We start from the raw sequence: 18718 nt of genomic DNA on the forward strand, positions 1-18718 counted from the left end.
CTAAATGAAATACACATAATTGAGTATCCAAAAAACTATGGCTTAATAGGTTATTTGTGCTAAATAACCTGTTATTTAGAAGGCACTGTGAATGTGCTTTGATAGAACTAGTTCAGCTCATAGGTGGATAAGCTAGTACTTGTTTTAATCAAGCTAACCCATTCACTACAAACATCAAATTATGCAAGATGAATTTGTAAAATGGTTTTCTTCATGAACCAGATTTCTAAGAAATAACTTGTTCGATCAATATCAAGTGTAACAAGTAAATAAAAACTAACTTAGTCGATTATGACTTGACTTGCAATCATCAACCGTTAACCAAACACAACAAAGGTTGACTTTAACCATAAACTGACGTACTTAAAAGCTGCTCTGCCAAATCATCAAAGCTAACATCTATGAATACAACCATAACTTGTATGCTTATAAATATAGCGGCGTTACCATGATTCAAAACGTGCGACCTAGTTTAGGCACATGGAGTAACATTACCAACAAATCCTGACACCCGGACACCTTTCTTATCAAGTATTGTAACAAAAAATTTGTTCGATTTGCATCTTGGTGACATTGCTAGTAGACTCAAAAGGCAGCAAAAATATATAAGAAGCAAAACCATATCAGATGTACATAGATTTGAGCATGATATGTAAGCATGAAAAATTTCCATAATCGCCAAACTCAATCTAGTCATACAATGTATAGATTACTGGGTTAATACTTGTACATGCTTCGTGCACACCTTTAACAAAAAGGATTTCATATTCAAATCTTTCTACGGGATGCATTACATAACAAAACTTAGAATATTCCATTATGTTACCCTACAAAACAGTGCAAAACAATTTTAAAGTATGCTCATGCATAGGTTGTACGCCTCTTGGTTAACGCAGCTCACTGTTATGTGATTTTCTCTGAAAAATAAGGGACCCTAAAACAACGGCAATGCCAGTTATAGCTATGGTGAATACAAGTTTTCTTGTAGGAAAGTCTTGTGGTGCCGGCCTTCTAGCATCACGCTCTCTATTAGCTTCCCTTGCCCTTCATAAACATGAAAGCAAAATTGAAACCAACAAACATAGATTTCCCAGAGATGTAGAAAATAAACAAATAGAACTCTGCCATAAAGATTTTCTATTTTTGTTGAGGATTTTAAACCTGGAGGTTTCTGCAGTATTTTCTGGAACATCACACGCAACTTCATGTGCAATTCTATCACGTAGTCTGATATATCGGTTGCAGAGTTGACAAACTTCAGTCCTATTTCCACAAACTTCCTGATATTTTAATAACAGTATACAGCATATTTTAGATACATGCAGAACGGTTGGGTTGGTATGCAAAGGGACTTTTGGGAATTACCTGATGCTCAAGCAGGTCGATTGCAGGCAAAGGAAATTCACAATAATCACAAGTAACGGTTCTTAAAGGACATTTTTCACCTTCGTGTACAGCTAGGTCCCGAAGCTCCATTGTCTCACCGCACAATGAACAAGATACCTGTCCCAACAACAATTACACCATCAAATATAGCAGCTATTAATATGTTTAATTTTGATTGACTACAGAAACACTTCAGTACACATACGAATATACTAATATAGTTAACTAATTGACGATGCTTTTAGAGGCTGGACATACCGAAGCATGGGTGCTCAAGTAATGTTCTTCCGCGTGCTTTTTGGGTATCATATCATCACAGGTTTTACATTTTTCTAAATTGCGGGAACAGTGAGCATAATGCAGATCGATGTTTAAAGACGGAATTTCTCTGTCACTGCAGATGACATTGAAGCTTTTCAGCACTTTACTATGGTTATCCAGAACATACATAACTTTATGTAATAAACAAAAAGCTCTTATACAGAAAAATAGCAAAAAAATTATTAAACAAGGACAGCTATACCGCAAGATTAGATAAGACAGCAACAAAATTCAAAACGTTAACGAAACAATACTCGAATTAAAATATAGTTATACCAAGTAACAATAAGATGAGTAAGCAAAACAATGTTTTCTTAACAATTACAAGCAATTCAGAGGGGAAAATGAAGTTCAGTTGGTTATGAAAGTAGCAAGTAAACTATCACAGATCCTTCTGCATTTAACAAACCCCTAGTGGATACCTAATCAACAGAAATGCAATTTAAGGATTCATCTAGCAACAAAATAACCTCAAATCCCAGTTATAAGAAGCAACCAACGCCAATCTTAAACCTAAAAGAAAGTGATTCTGTTCCCTCTTTTTTTTTTAGGATTCCGAGGATGGGCCGGCCCATCCTAACATCATTTATGAGGAGCCGGACGACAAAGCCTCCTCAAAATCCTTAATAATTTCAAGAACAGACAGCAAGCAAAAAAAGATAGTTTACTCTTTTAGGATAATTCTGTTCCAAGATAAAGTGGGTACAAACGAACGAGATAGTGAAAAAATCACAAAGTTAAAAAGGGGGTGGATAAGATAGACCATCAATAGGCAGCTTTCATATTACCGATAAGGTCACACTGAGACCCATCAGGTTAATGATTAGACTTTGTATTTACAACATAAGGCCAAGTAAGGTTGATAAGGACATGTTAATGGTATATAGCTAAAGGCTCGAACTTACTTTCAGCCAGCAAGAGCAAACCTATGCATTAGATTAGTGCAGCAAAAACGTGAGGCACAAATGTGACACCCCAACTTTTCTTATAAGAAAAGAGAATTTTAACATATCATGATTGGAAATAACTCGTGCAACATTCTGATGTATACTTATTAGCGGGAAAAGGACCGCTAGATGTTATATGAGAGACGGGAGAGAAAGATAGAGGTATCTAAGAATCAAAGTAGTGAATAGGATGTATAGTTATTAGCAGGAAAGGGACCAATAGATAATATATAAGAAAGAAAGAAAGAGATTAAATAATCAGAGTGAATAGGTTGTAGTCTAGAAGAACATTAAAAGGGATTAACTTCTGTGGAAGACACTGTACATTTCAACCAATGAATCCCGGGGATATCAGAAATCAAGAGGAGATAGGTGGGTCGACCTATGATGAACTTTGCTTGCCTAGATAGCCGGAAATGTGTCAAGAAGCTTTTTCTTAAGTTGATGAGTTGCATTTGGACCATTCATTGCAATTGCAAGCATGTTGATCAATAGGTGTTGAGGGTTGTTTTTTTTTTTGACATAGAATCATATGGATTCATCTTGTCAAACACCTATTGAGAAGCACATATGTAACTGTGGTTCACTAATCTGAACTTTACAACTTCAATCATGGTCTATTACAAATCAAAACCATGTTAGAGACATAATTGGTTTCTGTTGGCTTGACTGATTTGAAAGCCTATCAACAACCAACCAAGTACCGTAATACAACATGTAGGCTAGTTTTCCCATTTTGACTTAGTTTCCCATGTTACTTGGTGGCTCACGTGGTTCAATCAGCATAGGACAATATGAGGTTTAACGGAGAGGCCCTAATGAGGTATGCTTGAGGTTTTGAAAGACGCAGTTTACTAATCAAATGTATGGTGTTCAGCTAAAGGTAACTGTACCTATTTGTTTGTGAATGTCTAGATGAGCAGATCCGTTGCGATCCTCTATATCAACCTCTAGAGCCATAGTTCGCCATAACTCTCTAAAAAGGAATGCAGGCTACTACCTACCGTTTACAGTAAAAGTTGGAAGGTAAACAAATTAAGGCATGGTGATACCTTCTGTAAAGAGTACATCTGTCATTTTGAAGATCACAAACACTGTCTCCTCACCGTTAAGCATGAGCATTACTATTTGTTTAAATTTCAGTGAGGATAATGCATGCCTAGACCACTGAAAGCCACTGAAATTCAACATAACATTTCGGGCCACCCCTGTATCAATTTGGTTTCATTTGTTTAAAAAACTTGTAAACATTCCTTTTATAGACATGATCAGGCAACCAAATTTCATAACTACTTAGACTTTCATGAATGACCGAAATGCACCAAAAAAAATGTTCGATGGCCTGAAACCAACAAACGGCAATAAACCCTAAAAAATTACATACACAAAATATAATAAACCCTAAGAAGTAAGATTACCAGTGACTGCAAATATTTGTGGTGGTGGCGACGCCATTAGAAGAGGCTACTTCCATTGTTTTTGTTGAGACGGAATTTATAATTCATTCAAAATAATATATCTGCAAAATTTGGAATTAGATATTATTTGAAAGTACAGAGGTTAAAAGTGAAGATCACATCACAATCCCTAATAAATGAATAAAGTGACGAGATATAACCACGATCGAATATGATATATTTTTCTTGGAAAAAATTTATTTAATTTGGGCGTACCCAATTAACTGAATAATGGGAAGGAAACATGTCTCAAACCAGCTAACTTTTTACCCGGACTCAAATTCATAAAGGGATTTTAACTGAAGGCGTTAAACATTTAAATGTTAAACATTCTAAATCAACTTTTAGGTTTAAGGTTTTTTTAGTCATTAAGTTATAAAAATATTAATTAACTCTTAATTAACTCAATATATAAATAAGAGTAAATTACACTTTTCGTCCCTGAAGTTGGCACGTTTTTCACTTTTGATTTCTAAACTTTAAAAATTACGTTTTGACCCTAAAGTTGGCTAATTTTTTCAATAATCGTCCTTTGGCCTTACGGTGTTAAAAAATGGCGGTTAACGTACGCACGTGCTAGACACGTGAGGGCACTAATGTCATTTCACCTTACACCGAGGGACGAAAAGTGAAAAAATAACTACTTAAGGGACTAAAAGTGAAAAAATAGCTACTTGAGGGACGAAAAATGAAAATCATACAAATAAATTTATTCTTCCATAGTTTCTTTTCCGATCATCTTCTCCGATCATTTTTATCGATGTAATTTTCCGACTAGACATTTATTTTTTAATGATACCTAATAAAAACTCGACTTTGAATCCAAATCTAAACCACAAACAAAATCATTTACTCAAATTCATGACATTCAAAACACAACAATAAAACAAGTTATAGTTCAAACATGTCAGTCATCTTTTTTTTTTCCTAAAATTTGACTTTAATTGAAAGGGGGACGGTGGATGGTGGTGATTCTAGGTGGCGGCGGTGGTTGGTGGTGATTCTAGTCGGCGACGGTTAGTTGGTGGTGAATGTAGACGGCGGTGGTTGGAGGTGATTGTAGATGGCGGTGTTTGGTGGTAATTGTAGGCAGTGGTGGCTGGTGGTGATTGTAGACGGTGGTGGTTGTTGATTGTAGTGGCGGTGGGTGTTGGTAATTATAGGCGGGGGTGGCCGGAGGTGGTGGTGGGTGGCAGTGGCTCGTGGTGGTTATAGAAGGTGGTGGCTGGTGTTGGTTACAGACGGCGGTGGCTGGTAGCGGCGACTGTTGTTGGTGGTTATTAGGTGGTGGTGATTGGAGAGGCTTGGGGATAAAGGGGAAATAAATGTCTAGTCGGAAAATTCTATTGGAAAAGACGATCGTAAAGATGATCAGAAAAGAAAGAATGGAAGAATAAATTTATTTGTATAATTTTTATTTTTCGTCTCTCAATTAGCTATTTTTTACTTTACGTCCCTCAAGTAGCTATTTTTCACTTTTCGTCCCTCAAGTAGCTATTTTTTCACTTTTCGTCCCTCGGTGTAAGGTGAAATGACATTACCTGCCCTCAGGTGTCTAGCACTTGCGTACGTTAACGACTATTTTTTAACGCCGTAAGGCCAAATGACGATTATTGAAAAAATTGACCAACTTTAGGGTCAAAATTGTAATTTTTAAAGTTTAAGTGAAAATAGTGCTAACTTTAAGGACAAAAAGTGTAATTAACTCATTAAATAATGTCTATAAACTAAAAAAAATAGATGATTGACGGGTATTTTCTTTATTAAGTCAAAAAACAAATATTAAGTTTTTAGTTATTAAATTTATTAAGTAAGAAAAAAAACGAGACCTTATTTTTAAAAAAAAAAAAAAAGTGAAGATTTCATTCACACTTACCCAAAAACGAGACCTTAGTTGGTTTAACTATAATGTCGTGAATTTAATAATAATGTCTTGATATCAATGTGGTCCGGTTTTTCAACCAGAACATACCTTTCATTGGAGTGTTATATATAAAAACAGATTATGTTATCTGTTGCATACAAAATTTTTACTATTTTATTCAATACATTTGTATAAATTTTTTTAATAGTAAACTATTTTACTCGTACTCTTGTATTACGGTATACTATTTTACTTCTACTCCTATCTCACACGAATGTATATGATGTATCTCGGGACTCTCCAACCCTGTCCCCTCCCAATAGTCTACCCTTCTTTAATAATATGACATTACAAATATAAAAAGTAGAATTCAACTCCATGTGGAATACATAATTATTTTCCTCTTTCATTCTCCATAGTAAAACTTACTAGTATTTAGTAGTAATTAGTAATCTTTGTGGTACGACGAATTACCTGTTACACAGATTTGAATATGTCGGTTAACCAAGAGGTTTTACAAAAAGTGATTAGGGAAAGTTAAGTCATATAACTAAAAACTTTTAATCATCAAATCAACCTTACCATGGAACCATCAACCATATAATAAATTTGTGATTGCGCTCCAAGGCTCGAGCAACTGGCTTGGTGGGCTTCTTGTTGCATAGTAGAATGATAACATGCACCATTCACACATATTGAGCCTCACAACACACCTACTCCATTTACCAACCTTTGATTGGGTTTGGCTGGGCACCCGGGTTGTGTTAGGCTTTCTAGTAAGCTTAGATGAAACTACCTTAACTTGTACTGTAGTAATTTTGATCAATAGATATGTAAAATATGATTCCACAGATGTTACTTTTTTTGCATTGATAAATTTTACAGACTCAAAGAACATATCAAAGAAATCTTGATCGATAATATTCTATTGGTTGTGATCCATGCATTACATTGAGAAATTTTACAGACCCAATTGACACTTCTTCAAGGATTAATTTCACACCATGAGCACCTGTCTTTGGGCAACCATTTTCATTATTAGGGACAAAATGTTAACTAGGTTGACAGCTCACATGGTAAAGTAGTCAATAAATGATATATGAGCAAGAGAACTATGGACTAAAGATTTAGCACCAACCACCAAGTGTATGTGCCAAGAAGAATTACACACATTACCCACAATCAGCTTATTAAGGTTGAAACAAACATTGTTCAGAGTGTTGCTAAATTGAGGCATTCTAACTAATGACACTAGCTAATTGAGATCAGTACAACATAAAATGTTAAAGTACGTGCTACCTTTTAACTCAAACTGATCATCTTCATATGTTGAATCAAATTAAATTCAAGTAAAGTTTTTGGACATTACACTTAATAGCATATACTCCGTATAATGAAGAAAATTGTTGAGGTGTGACTTAAAGCCAACACGGAAACTGGTACGGAGTTTGGGTTTGAGTTTGTTTGAGCTTCTTTGATTGACATTTAGTTAAAGCTTTACTCGTATTAAATAACGATAAAATATTAGAAGGGTATTTTCTATGCATAGAAAATTCGACATTATAAAAAGATGGTTGAGTTGAGTATTCTATTCTTGAAAATACTACTGTACCTCAAATAACATTACTTTTTTATTGGTAATAATCAATCCTCCTAAATTGTTAGCTTAAAAATTATCCTAATTAATTAGATTGTGACATGCATAAAATTAGGGGGTGAGATTAGGAAAGAGAATTAGTGGATTCCATGTGTTAACAAGTTGATATATTAGGAGAATTTTTAGGAAGATTGTTTAGGAGGATTTATCATTTTCCTTTTTTTAGTTTTGTTTTTGTTAAAAAAATCATATCTCGACTCTCCTTCCATCTAAGTTAAAAACAGTTGGGTTAATATTTGCATTAACTATTGATTGTAAAACTAATAAATAATAGTCACCTACAAAATAAAATAAAATATAGAAATGAAGATTAGGTAGGAGGGAGTGGGAGTCGGGTACTCATCGGGTAGCCCAAACCTGATCGGCTACACCATGGAGGGTGTTCGGGTAAGCGTCGGTTAAGGCCCGATCCGGTAGTAATTCGAGTATTGAAACCGAGTTTGGGTAAGAAGTTTTGAACGTTGGAAGCTAGTGGGTCCCCCCCCCCCCCCAATGGCTAGATCTAATTTAAAAAAAAAAAAAATTTTTAATCAACTTTTCTACCTTTTCACCCATAAAAACCCTATTCGTCTTCCAATTTTTACACCACAACTTTCATTTTCACCCAATTTCCATTTACTCCACAACTTCCTTTCAACCAAAATCACTACAATGGACCTTTGTGATTGTAAAATGGCTATCCAAACTCACCTAAATCACGACTCCAAACGCCTCTCAGATGTGAATAACGTCATTCAGGGCGTTTCTGAGAACAAAGAGGCTTACGAAGCCGCAATCAACCGACTTACTGCCCCGGGTTATGCATGTAACATCGCGGAGAATGAGCATCTTGTATATCTTCGACAGAAGATCGACTGGCTGAATCAAGTTATTTTTCAGTTAAACGCCGATTCTTCAACATTGACCCAGACGCTAGATCACGGGGTATTCTCGCAAGCCAATGTGGGTGGTGGTCAGGATGTACCTTACTACTCTGACCCGGGGGAGGAGTACGTTTCTCCTCTACTAGGCGTGGCCATCGAGTCTCCTGAGCGCTACCGCTACATTCACCGTAATGATGGTGATAGCGCTGTTGACTCGGATTATTCCAAGGCTTAGTTTAAGTTTTATTTAAGTATTTTAGTTTTATTTAAGTGTTTTAGTTCTATTTAAGTGTTTTTTAGTCGTATTTAATCATTTTCCATATTATGTATTGTGGTTTTTAGTTTAATGAAATTAGTTCTATATGGTTTTTAGTTTATATGTATTAAAGTTAAATGAAAAAGAAAATGAAATTGGGTCAGAATTGGGTATGTATTGCCAATGATTTGAGTAAGAATTGGGTAAAATTGGATAGTTGTGAGTTGGAGAGTTTTGATTAGAGTAAGAATTGGGTAACTTTTTTGTACTCCTTCCACCCTAAGTCAAAAATTGAATTAAACTAATATCAGAAATAATTAAACTCACTTGATGATGTTGATGATGGCGAAGGGATCCAAGTCTCCAACCATGGTCTCTGAGACTCTCTGATAGGAGGAGTGGAATACAAGGACTTCTATTCTTTCAAGTTTGGTCGGATTAAATAATTGGATCCGTCTGATTTAATCACGGTTGTTGGTCACAAGATGTAACACCCCACCGTTGGCGGAAACATGAGGTGTCATGAAAAATACAACACGACATGGAATTACATAGATACTGCTAAATAAAATAGAATATAATAAATATATTCCCAAATACATGAGTTCAAAGTCATAACAGTGCTAAAATAGCTTATTACAACCAAGTCCAAAAAGAAATATTCCAAGGCATGTAGCCTTAAAGTCTGAAAATAAATAGAGGAACACTAATCTCCGAAGTCCAAGCCTAGCATAGCAGTCTTTACCCCTGATTAGCCTGAGTACCTGAAAAGTATACTAAAACGTGTCAACACAAAGGTTGATGAGTTCGTAGGTTTTAGTCAAAAAGTCTTAGTCAAAGAAATAAGTCTTTTGTCGATTCATTAAAGTCTAAACAAGTATTAGTTCAATACATAATGAGCAGAGTTACGCCATAATATGTCCAAAGTCTCAAGTCTCATGCCTCATGTCTCATGTCTCAAAGTCTCAATGTCTCAAAGACTCAATGTCTCGAAGACTCAATGTCTCAAAGTCTCAATGTCTCAAAGTCCGGCCTTACGGTACCTGCCTTAGTCCAAGTCTCAAATCTCATGTCCAAGTCTCAAACTCATACAATAAGCATGTCCAAACCATAAATCACAACAATAAACACAACACATATAAACAAAATCAAGCACATCAAATGACACAAGTAACTCTATACGCACAGGCTCCGTATTGAACATAAACATGAATCGACAAAACTGTTTGAAAAATAAGTATACTTTCCACCCCAAAACTTGTAAAAAGAGGGGCTACGAAACTCACTTGAAAAGTGTTATGAAAGTATAACGGACGAGCACGACAAGCACAATCAAAGTCCACGACAATCAACACCTACCAATAATACATGACAAGTCATAATGAAAGTCTTTGGTCTTAAGTCTTAGCCTATTAGAAATGCCTTTAAGTGCACATGTCTTTATTTAACTTCTAAAACGACGTTTGACAAAATTCGAATAAACCGAACAAGAGTCTGGATTTGACAACAAAGTCCTTTATTAAGTTCAAACACATTATTATATCAATACAACCTCATTTGAAATCATTTTATAGTTCAAAATAAGTTTTACTCGAATTTACTGAAAACTAGACAAAATCGGAGATTTTAACCGAAAAACTTACGAAACCGAAACGAGTTGAGGTTGAGCTCAACCTAATGGTTGAACTCGACCAACTAAAGCCCAAATATGTTATTTTAAAATATTTTATTCATGTGTTAGCCAATTGGACCAAAACTACACCTTTTGAGAAAACTAGTCAAATTTAAGAACCGAATAAGCACGTATGGACACGATAGGCTAATGAAATCGACAATATGAGTAGGGAAGTGGTTGAACTCGACCATGGAAGGTCTAGTTCAATCTGGACAGAGGTCAAAATGAGTTTATTCCAAGTCTTAAAGGTCCGAGAGTTAAAACAAGTCATTTCGGGTCAAACTAGGAACCTTACGAGCCGTTTAAGCGAAAAAAGTCAACAGAGGGTCAACCTAGACCACCAGAGGTCGAGCTAGACCAGGTAGAGGTCGAGCTTGACCTGCCTAGGTCGAGTTAGATCAGCCTAGGTCGAGATAGGCCTGGCCGGGGTCGGATTCATACGCGATTTAAGCAAAAACGAACGATTTTGACGCGATTTTGTTAAAATAACGAGATCTAAGGCTAGCCAATTCATACCCATGAGTCTTGATTGCAAAAAAGTGTCACAAATCAGTACAAAAAGGGTGAAGTTCGACCGATTCCATACATCATGTGATCGACAATTGCACAACCTTAATCTTGGATACGAAATCGACTAGTTTTAGAGTCTTTTAGCCAAATAAATGATATCTTCAGTTCTTGTAGTTGCACAAAATCCAAATTACATGAGTGCATAATGTATCAAATCAAATCCTTAATCAAGGTTCAATTCATTTCTTACACACAAATGTAACCGAAATTGCACAATCAACAATCAAAGACATGATTCGCTTAGCTTTTTATAAGAACCGAAAGAGTAAACATATATATACATATAAAAACGAATTGGAGAGATTAAAAACAGGACTTACACAAGTTTTTGATGAAGAGAATGATAATATTCACTTGTTTCTTGATAAAAGATCGAAGCCTTGATTGATTGAAAGCGTTTGGAACCGAAATCGAGAGAATGATTTAAGAGAGGATTTGAAAGACAAACTCTTTTCTCTTCTTGTCTATGAAATCTGAATTTTTTGTGAAGAAAGGGTGTTTTTCAAAGAAAACCTTAGAGAGAAATCTTATGTGTGTAAACCATTTGATGGAATGAAAGATCAAGTTTATATAGGCATGTATATGGTTGAATTCAACCATAGTCGAACTCAACCAGGTCTAACTCGACCAAGTCGACCTCAACCAGATCGAGCTCGACCCATATCTGTAAACTAGACTCTTTTACAAAAACGTGGCCGCTTGAATCGTCAAAAACGGAGTTACGGTTTGAAAGCTATGACCAAAACAAAATCAATACGTTTTTCTGTTGTCGATTCGTTTAATTAATTAAAACGACGCCATATACGGCAAAGGTAAATGCTATCCGTTGATTCGCTTAATGTTTTGAAGGTTCATTTTAACTTTATTTGGCATTTCTATGAGACAACTAGTCTTCCTCAATCATTTGCTCCAAGTCTTAAAAAGTTAAAGGCACTAGTACTCAATAAACATGTCTTGTCTTATTCATACTCTAATCCATATAGCCACACGTCTAAAGACTTAAATTGATAGTTAATGACCTTCTACAAATGGAATAGTATAATCAAACGAACGCTCAGGTAACGGTTATCACACAAGACATGTTTGTGTTGAGTGGGCATGACTAATATATGGACTTGTTCCACATTATACTTTCATAATTTGTACAATTAATGACATTTAGGTGATTTATGATAATGCATTTATATAAGTCACCAAGAGTTTGTTTGTTTAAGACAAGTAGACAACTATCTTGGTGCCCGCACATTGCAGCGGTGATAAACGGTGTTGATGGCGTTGATTGTGGCGGTAGAGATGGAGGGCGGCGTTGGAGATGGAAGTGTAACACCCCAACTAAGGCGGAACAATGAGATGTACAGAAAGTCGAGTATCCAAAACAAAGGATTATAAATAACATTCACCATAGTTTCATTTGATAAAAGAATTTACAATTGTACAAGCATGTGAACCAATTTCCAAGTACAAATGCGTCCACCGTACTTGAATATTAAGTTCACGAAACAAATAACAAACACCTGAAGTAGTGTACTACAATGATCAAGGCGGATTCCATTGCCTATCACAAGGTTTGATCTTTGACTCCAAAGGGCAATGCAAATATTCATGAAGCATATAAATCCTCAATGCTTAAGCTTATTTCCTGAAAAGCATGTAGAAAAAGTGTCAACTACGAAAACGTAGTTGGTGAGTGCATAGGTTTTTATATAAATCTTGGTACATCACCGTTTTAATACTTAGAAAAACTGATCCAAACCATATGATCGACAAAATTTTCATATCATGTTATCAAGTTTCCAAATACCATAATGTCATATCAAGACTTGGAGAATCTATTGTAAAATTCCAGGTTCTCATTTGTCAAATCATCATGAGAGAAAAAGTATATGAATCGATTAATCGTATATCATACCAAAATCATTCGATTACCAAAATCATTTCAATATCACCAATTTTAACGTCTTTCAAGATATCATATGAGGGACGATACCCAATCCGTGTGTCCAAACAATTTCCAATTATGACCAAAAATAAAGAACCACCAAGAAGGACCTTCAAATATCTTTATGAATATTCTTTTTCAAAAACGTAAGTTCAAATCTTAATACTCAAATCTTAATATCCAATCATTTCAACTTTAATTTCTTTTAACCACGAGGGCAAAACTTAAATAGCTTTTTGATGAATAAATACTTGAGCCACTACTACTACCATTTTAAAGTCCAAGCTTTATAATACTTCTTATCTTTGCACAAGCTGTCAATCAAGTGCTGTCAATCAAGTGCCTTACTTATACTTGGGGTCGTGTCATGAGGACGACCGATTAAACTTACGTAGCTAGAACACCCTAATGGTCGGACTGGAAGTGATGGTCATCACGAAGGCAACCAACCTTCCACCGTTACACTCTGGATGGGTGGACGACTCCTAGTTGCGCAACTATCTAACTACAGGCCTCCCTTAGGAGTAAATAGTAGTGTACCGAAAAGAAAACGGGTTGACAGAACTCAAGTTCATCATATAACAATTATCACTTGGAACATACGTTATAACTTCATATCATAATCATACTTATCAAGAGTCATTTCATATATCAAACTTTCTTTCAAAAAACACTTCATATATATATATATATATAAAATAACTTTACTTATCATGCTTTTCACCCCGAAAGTTAAATACATAAAATAGTTTGAAAGGGGGCTATGACTCACCTTGATATGCCGCATATTATATTCACTTATCCAAAATGGGTACTTCCCATCAATCGCTCCATCATACACCCGTCACGTTTCTCAATCACATTTGAAAGCCAAGACTATCCCTACGATAGGACTAATACATGTAAGTTCCTATCTTAAGCAATCACTTAGAAATGCCACTTTCATTATATTGCTATCAATTGTGGAATCCAAGTATATTGCCAACATTCGCATTGTTTTGGTTGTAGCGATTGATGGTGTAAAATGTTACTTTAATTACATGCGTAGTTATAAGTTGTTAGATTTTTGGTAACTTGGCTTCATTTGTGGTTTCACTTGGCATCTTAGGTCATCATGTAGAAATATCATATTAAGTTATGTTATCCTTGTTCATCATTTGTTGTGTAATCGATTTTAGCGTGAATTAACATTTGTGATATCAATATATAGCTTGGTTAACATAATTACTTATGTCAATCTCACTTAATTATCTTTGTTTTATTTTGATTACACTTATCTCATGAAATTCGTTTAAGTGTTATGAGCCATTATCAATTGGGCCTTAGGTGTCATGGGCTTTTAAATGTTTTGGGCTTACATTAGTTATTGGGCTTTACCTTATTTGGGTTAGGTGCATAATGGGTCATAGTGGTTATTGGGCTTTAAGGCTTATTGGGCCAAGTGGTCCTACTGATTTTTGTTCCTTATGGGTTCATTATTTGGTCCGGGTTAGCCCATTATGGTTCTTAGTTCATTACATAGCCCATTATGCCATTTATAAGATTACTTACAAATTTTCTGTTTTATACTTTATTTTTAAGAAATGTTAGCTACTATTTTGGGGTCAAGACGAATTATTTGGACCTTCATGATTTTTACACAGTGACTTATATGTATCTAGTATTTTTGTGAATTTTTGGTGAATTTTTAGATGATGTTTGGTATCCGTAAAAATTATCCAAACACGAACTGTCCTGAATGGGCACTGCTTGCGACATCAGAAGTTTTATAAAAGTTCTTGATGTTCTGATTGTTAGAAAAATCCCATGATTTTATTTTAAGTTCAAAACACATTGAAATTACTTTCCACCAAGTATGACTTCCTGGAACTTTATGTATTAGGAGATAAATATTGTTAAAGTTTATAAAATATTCATACAAAATTACAGTTTTGACCAGTTTCAATAGAAAAATCATATCTATTGTTTGGTTCAGTATTTTTGAGTAATTCCAGTTGGAGGTTAATCTTAACTTATTTGTGTACAACTTTTATTTTGATAGTCTTTCTTGAAAAGGCCCTCACATGCTCAGTTTTCCCGTTCAAAGACAGAAGATGGATTCTGTCAGCTTACTTTGTTTGCCCAATGCATGCCTTTACTTTATGGCTTCACCCAATACTTATTTTGGCAAACCCAATACATTTTGTTCATCCTAATTCATCTATTCATCTTTCATTAGTGTTTTCTCCAGATTTTATTTCATATTTTATGGACAAATCATGTGATGAAGGTGATGAATTTATATTTGTGTTCTTGTGATTTCGGTTAGTGACTTTTATGCATTGTTTGGTCTTGAATTCTTATAAAATCCTTATTTCTTATACTAACTTCATAAATCCCAGATTATTAACATGTATTTAATCATCAAATTATATATATGAAATCATCAATTAAATACCCATCTCAAATCTCAAATCAAAACAACTTAAACTAGTGCAAATCCAAGCATGCATGTAATCATCTCATCATTTTAACAACAAATCTTTATCCAACTTCAATTCAACAACTTAAAAACATATTTTTATGAAAAACTCCAGAAATATATTCATCAAGATATATAAAAATATGACCATATTTCAAAGGAAAAATCACTTTAAAAGTTATTTAATCTATAACAACACTTTTGGGTCTTAAACTTGTTGAATCCTTGAATCTTTTCTTTAGATCTTGACATGCAATATCATGAAAGAAAAGATTCTATCAACTTGCCCTCATCAAGTGTATATTCAAAAGAAAACTTGAAGATTCATAAAGAAAACATGAGTTTTTGATAAAACCTTTAAGCATAAACATAAGCAAGATTTAATCTAGTGAAAGGAGGGAAGATTATACCCTTGAAGAACACTTTTTGATGATGAGAATATGCAGATTTTCGTGACCCTTAATGCCTCCAACAACCCTTGTTTCAACCTTAATATAACCCTTAAACTATGCTTGAATTAATCCTTTGTTAATCTAGCCTATAACCCTTATTATTAATATGTGTTTAGATGGATTTTTCTTCCTTTATCTTCCTTGAGGGCTGCCAAAAATGAAGAGAGAAAGAGAGGAGAGAAAGTAGTTGTTTGAGTGTAAGAATGTGTTTGTGTGTGTGTTGGAAGAATAAGTGTTGAAGTGTTAATTGTATGGGGAGTATAAGGGAGGATGAATTTTGATTGGAGGTGTTATATGGGGAGTGGGGAGGGCTGGCCATCAAGGGGGTTTTGAAGGGATTTTCTTATTTTTTTGTATAAAATAGTGTATATATTTGTAGTGTAAGTATAGGTTAAGTGGGTATTTATTTTGTAAGTGTTATGTTAGTTAAATGTAGGTAATTAGTTGTTTTGGTTAAAAAATATATAAGTGTATGTATGTGTCATGTATATATGTATGTATGGATATATTCTTGTATTTTTAGTTGGTTACATAAGCTATTAGTTGTAAACTTGTATTTATTTTTAAGCATATATATATACTTACTCATTATTTAAGCACTTTATGTACATATAACTTACAAATATTTTCGAGATGAAAATTTTTATTTTCATGGCCATATTTACTTAAATTTGGTTTGGTGTTTAATTTGTTGGACAATTTATAGGAAATTTGGATTGTTATCTCAACTTGTGAGTCTTACATTATTGTTTATATAACTTAATTGGTTAACAATAAAAATTTTTGTTCAAAGGTATTTTATGAAGTTCATTTAAAACTAGTTTATTGCTTGAGATTATCTCGAATGATTCTAGTTATTGTTTATGACATTTCTAAGGCATTTCACCGTACTAGAGGGCAATTGTCAATATGCCTAAATGTCTAGAAGGTCAATTTCCCTAACAAACCTCTAGGGATAGATACCTAGATAAACATAAGTACGTTGTCTTAGTCGGAAAATGAGGGTTGTCACAGGAAGGCGGTGGTGCCGGCAGTAGTCTTAGGGGGGAGATGGAAGGCGGTGCTGGAAGGGTCGGGTGTGTGTTACGATTAGTCAGAAATGGGGGAAAAAGATTAGCTTTATTTTTAAGTAAGAATATTTTTGGAAGAAAAAAAATGCTTAATGTCTTAATTCCTATTCTCTTTATAAGGGATTATAGATTATAGATAAGACTCAACAATATGACTTGACTTAAAAAGTTCCTAATATGTTGCATGTCGAATGAGTTAATGGAATATGTGTTTGTAGGGAATAAAAACTTTCCAATGACATTTAAATAAAAGTTCCTAATCATTGTCGCATCGTTTTTATTTATTTAAAAATCAAAAGTTAAGTAAAATATTATTGCATTAAATAAAAAAAAATACATTTAAATAAAATTAAATATTACACAAATAAAATATGTCAACGCCCACTATAATTTTTCTCGAGGTTCTAAATGTGTTCAATTAAAGTGTTGCGAAGTAGAGTACAACTCTTTCTCCGTATAAATAACTTTCAACAACTTTGTTCTTAGTCTTGAGGGGTTCTTTAAATTATATTTTGTATATTATAACTAAAGTTATTTATAACTATAACATCAAATTGAATTAATAGATTTGACTCATAAATTAAAAGGACAATTGCCTTTAATAAAACGAAGAGTACGTGTTAGTAATTATAGGAAAAGACTTTAACCTTGTTTTATTATATTGCTAGAATGATCTTCAATACAACGAGTCAATGATATGCTATAAACATTTACTAATAAACTAAAACAGGATTAAGGTATTCTTAAAAAGACATGTTTCACAACCTTTAAGCTACATGTGCCATCTTTAGTTATTTTTAATTCTATAACCTAATAATTAAAAATTCCGATGTATGTAAATTTCTTTTTAAAAGTTTATATTGATAGTTGATTTTCGTACATGAATGAATCTAAGAATGTTGGTAAATTTGTAGATAATAGTTATAATTATATATTAAATAAATAAAGAAATATTCATATACATGTATACTAATTAAATAATAATTTTTACTTATTTGCCAATAAATCCTTGATCGGCACGAGTCCTTTTAATTTATTTATTCTATTGAATTATTTTTTTAAATTGTATATAGTTCAATTCTCTAATTAAACTTATAATTAACCTGTAACTCTTGCCTTATATAGATACAAAACACGTTAAGACATTATTTGATAGATCTTTTTCTCAATTTTTTTCCTCAATTTTTTCCACTTCTATTACTTATAATAAATTATGGATTTTGTTACACGAAGCTCTAAAGACTTTCGTTAAGGTACATGTTTGATCAAATAATCGCACTATGGCTCAACCGGAGGTGTGAGTTGGGTTGTGGGTGTTGAACGGCGATTCCGTTAAGGTCAGAGGGTCTAGATAACCGCTTTACGCCGGATGGTTTTTGTGGCTAAGTCGATTTGTTCGAGTTAGGGTTTTATTTAGCGTTTATTCGGAGGTCGAATAAACCGTGTGTTGGGGTTTTTAGTTTGTATTTGTGAATCCGTATGATCCTTGTGCCGTGAGGCTCCTCCTCTATTTATATAGAGGGTAGATAACTTGGAGAGGATGATAAGAGAATTAAGGAAGATATCTTCCTCTTTTGTAAATATCTTGTTTCCTTCTTGAGGAGATTTGTGGTAATCTTGTTACCAAGTTGTGTCCGAATATATCGGAGCCTCGATATATATTTAATAGGTTGTTTTACGGAATAGATCCATATCCGATATTTATTGTATATCTCATCGGAGCTCGGTATTTATTACCTTTGGAGCTCCGGGATGATTATGTTTAGCGGAGGCGGAGCTCCGTTATGGTTTACCTGTACG

The 18718-nt window shown here is 34.1% G+C and overlaps 1 protein-coding gene across 1 annotated transcript; it reads right to left on the reverse strand.

Annotated features, from left to right (window-relative positions):
- Positions 1–653: 653 nt before the first annotated feature.
- On the reverse strand, positions 654–4374 carry LOC122608144 (TRAF-type zinc finger domain-containing protein 1-like). Its single transcript, XM_043781236.1, has 6 exons — positions 4328–4374; positions 4073–4173; positions 1645–1780; positions 1366–1503; positions 1162–1280; positions 654–1044 (listed from the first exon to the last, which is right to left on the reverse strand). Exons 2-6 carry the CDS (start codon positions 4126–4128, stop codon positions 888–890), a joined length of 606 nt encoding a protein of 201 aa, XP_043637171.1. The 5' UTR covers positions 4129–4173; positions 4328–4374; the 3' UTR covers positions 654–887.
- Positions 4375–18718: the final 14344 nt, after the last annotated feature.

The sequence above is a fragment of the Erigeron canadensis genome, chromosome 7 (assembly GCF_010389155.1).
Source record: "Erigeron canadensis isolate Cc75 chromosome 7, C_canadensis_v1, whole genome shotgun sequence".
NCBI classification, from domain to species: Eukaryota; Viridiplantae; Streptophyta; class Magnoliopsida; order Asterales; family Asteraceae; genus Erigeron; species Erigeron canadensis.

Coding starts and splice junctions, on each gene's coding strand:
- LOC122608144 (XM_043781236.1), bottom strand. CDS start 4,128: ATGGAAGTAGCCTCTTCTAATGGCGTCGCCACCACCACAAATATTTGC. Junction 1,281..1,365: donor TCGACCTGCTTGAGCATCAG/GTAATTCCCAAA, acceptor TTAAAATATCAG/GAAGTTTGTGGAAATAGGAC. Junction 1,045..1,161: donor AATACTGCAGAAACCTCCAG/GTTTAAAATCCT, acceptor ATGTTTATGAAG/GGCAAGGGAAGCTAATAGAG.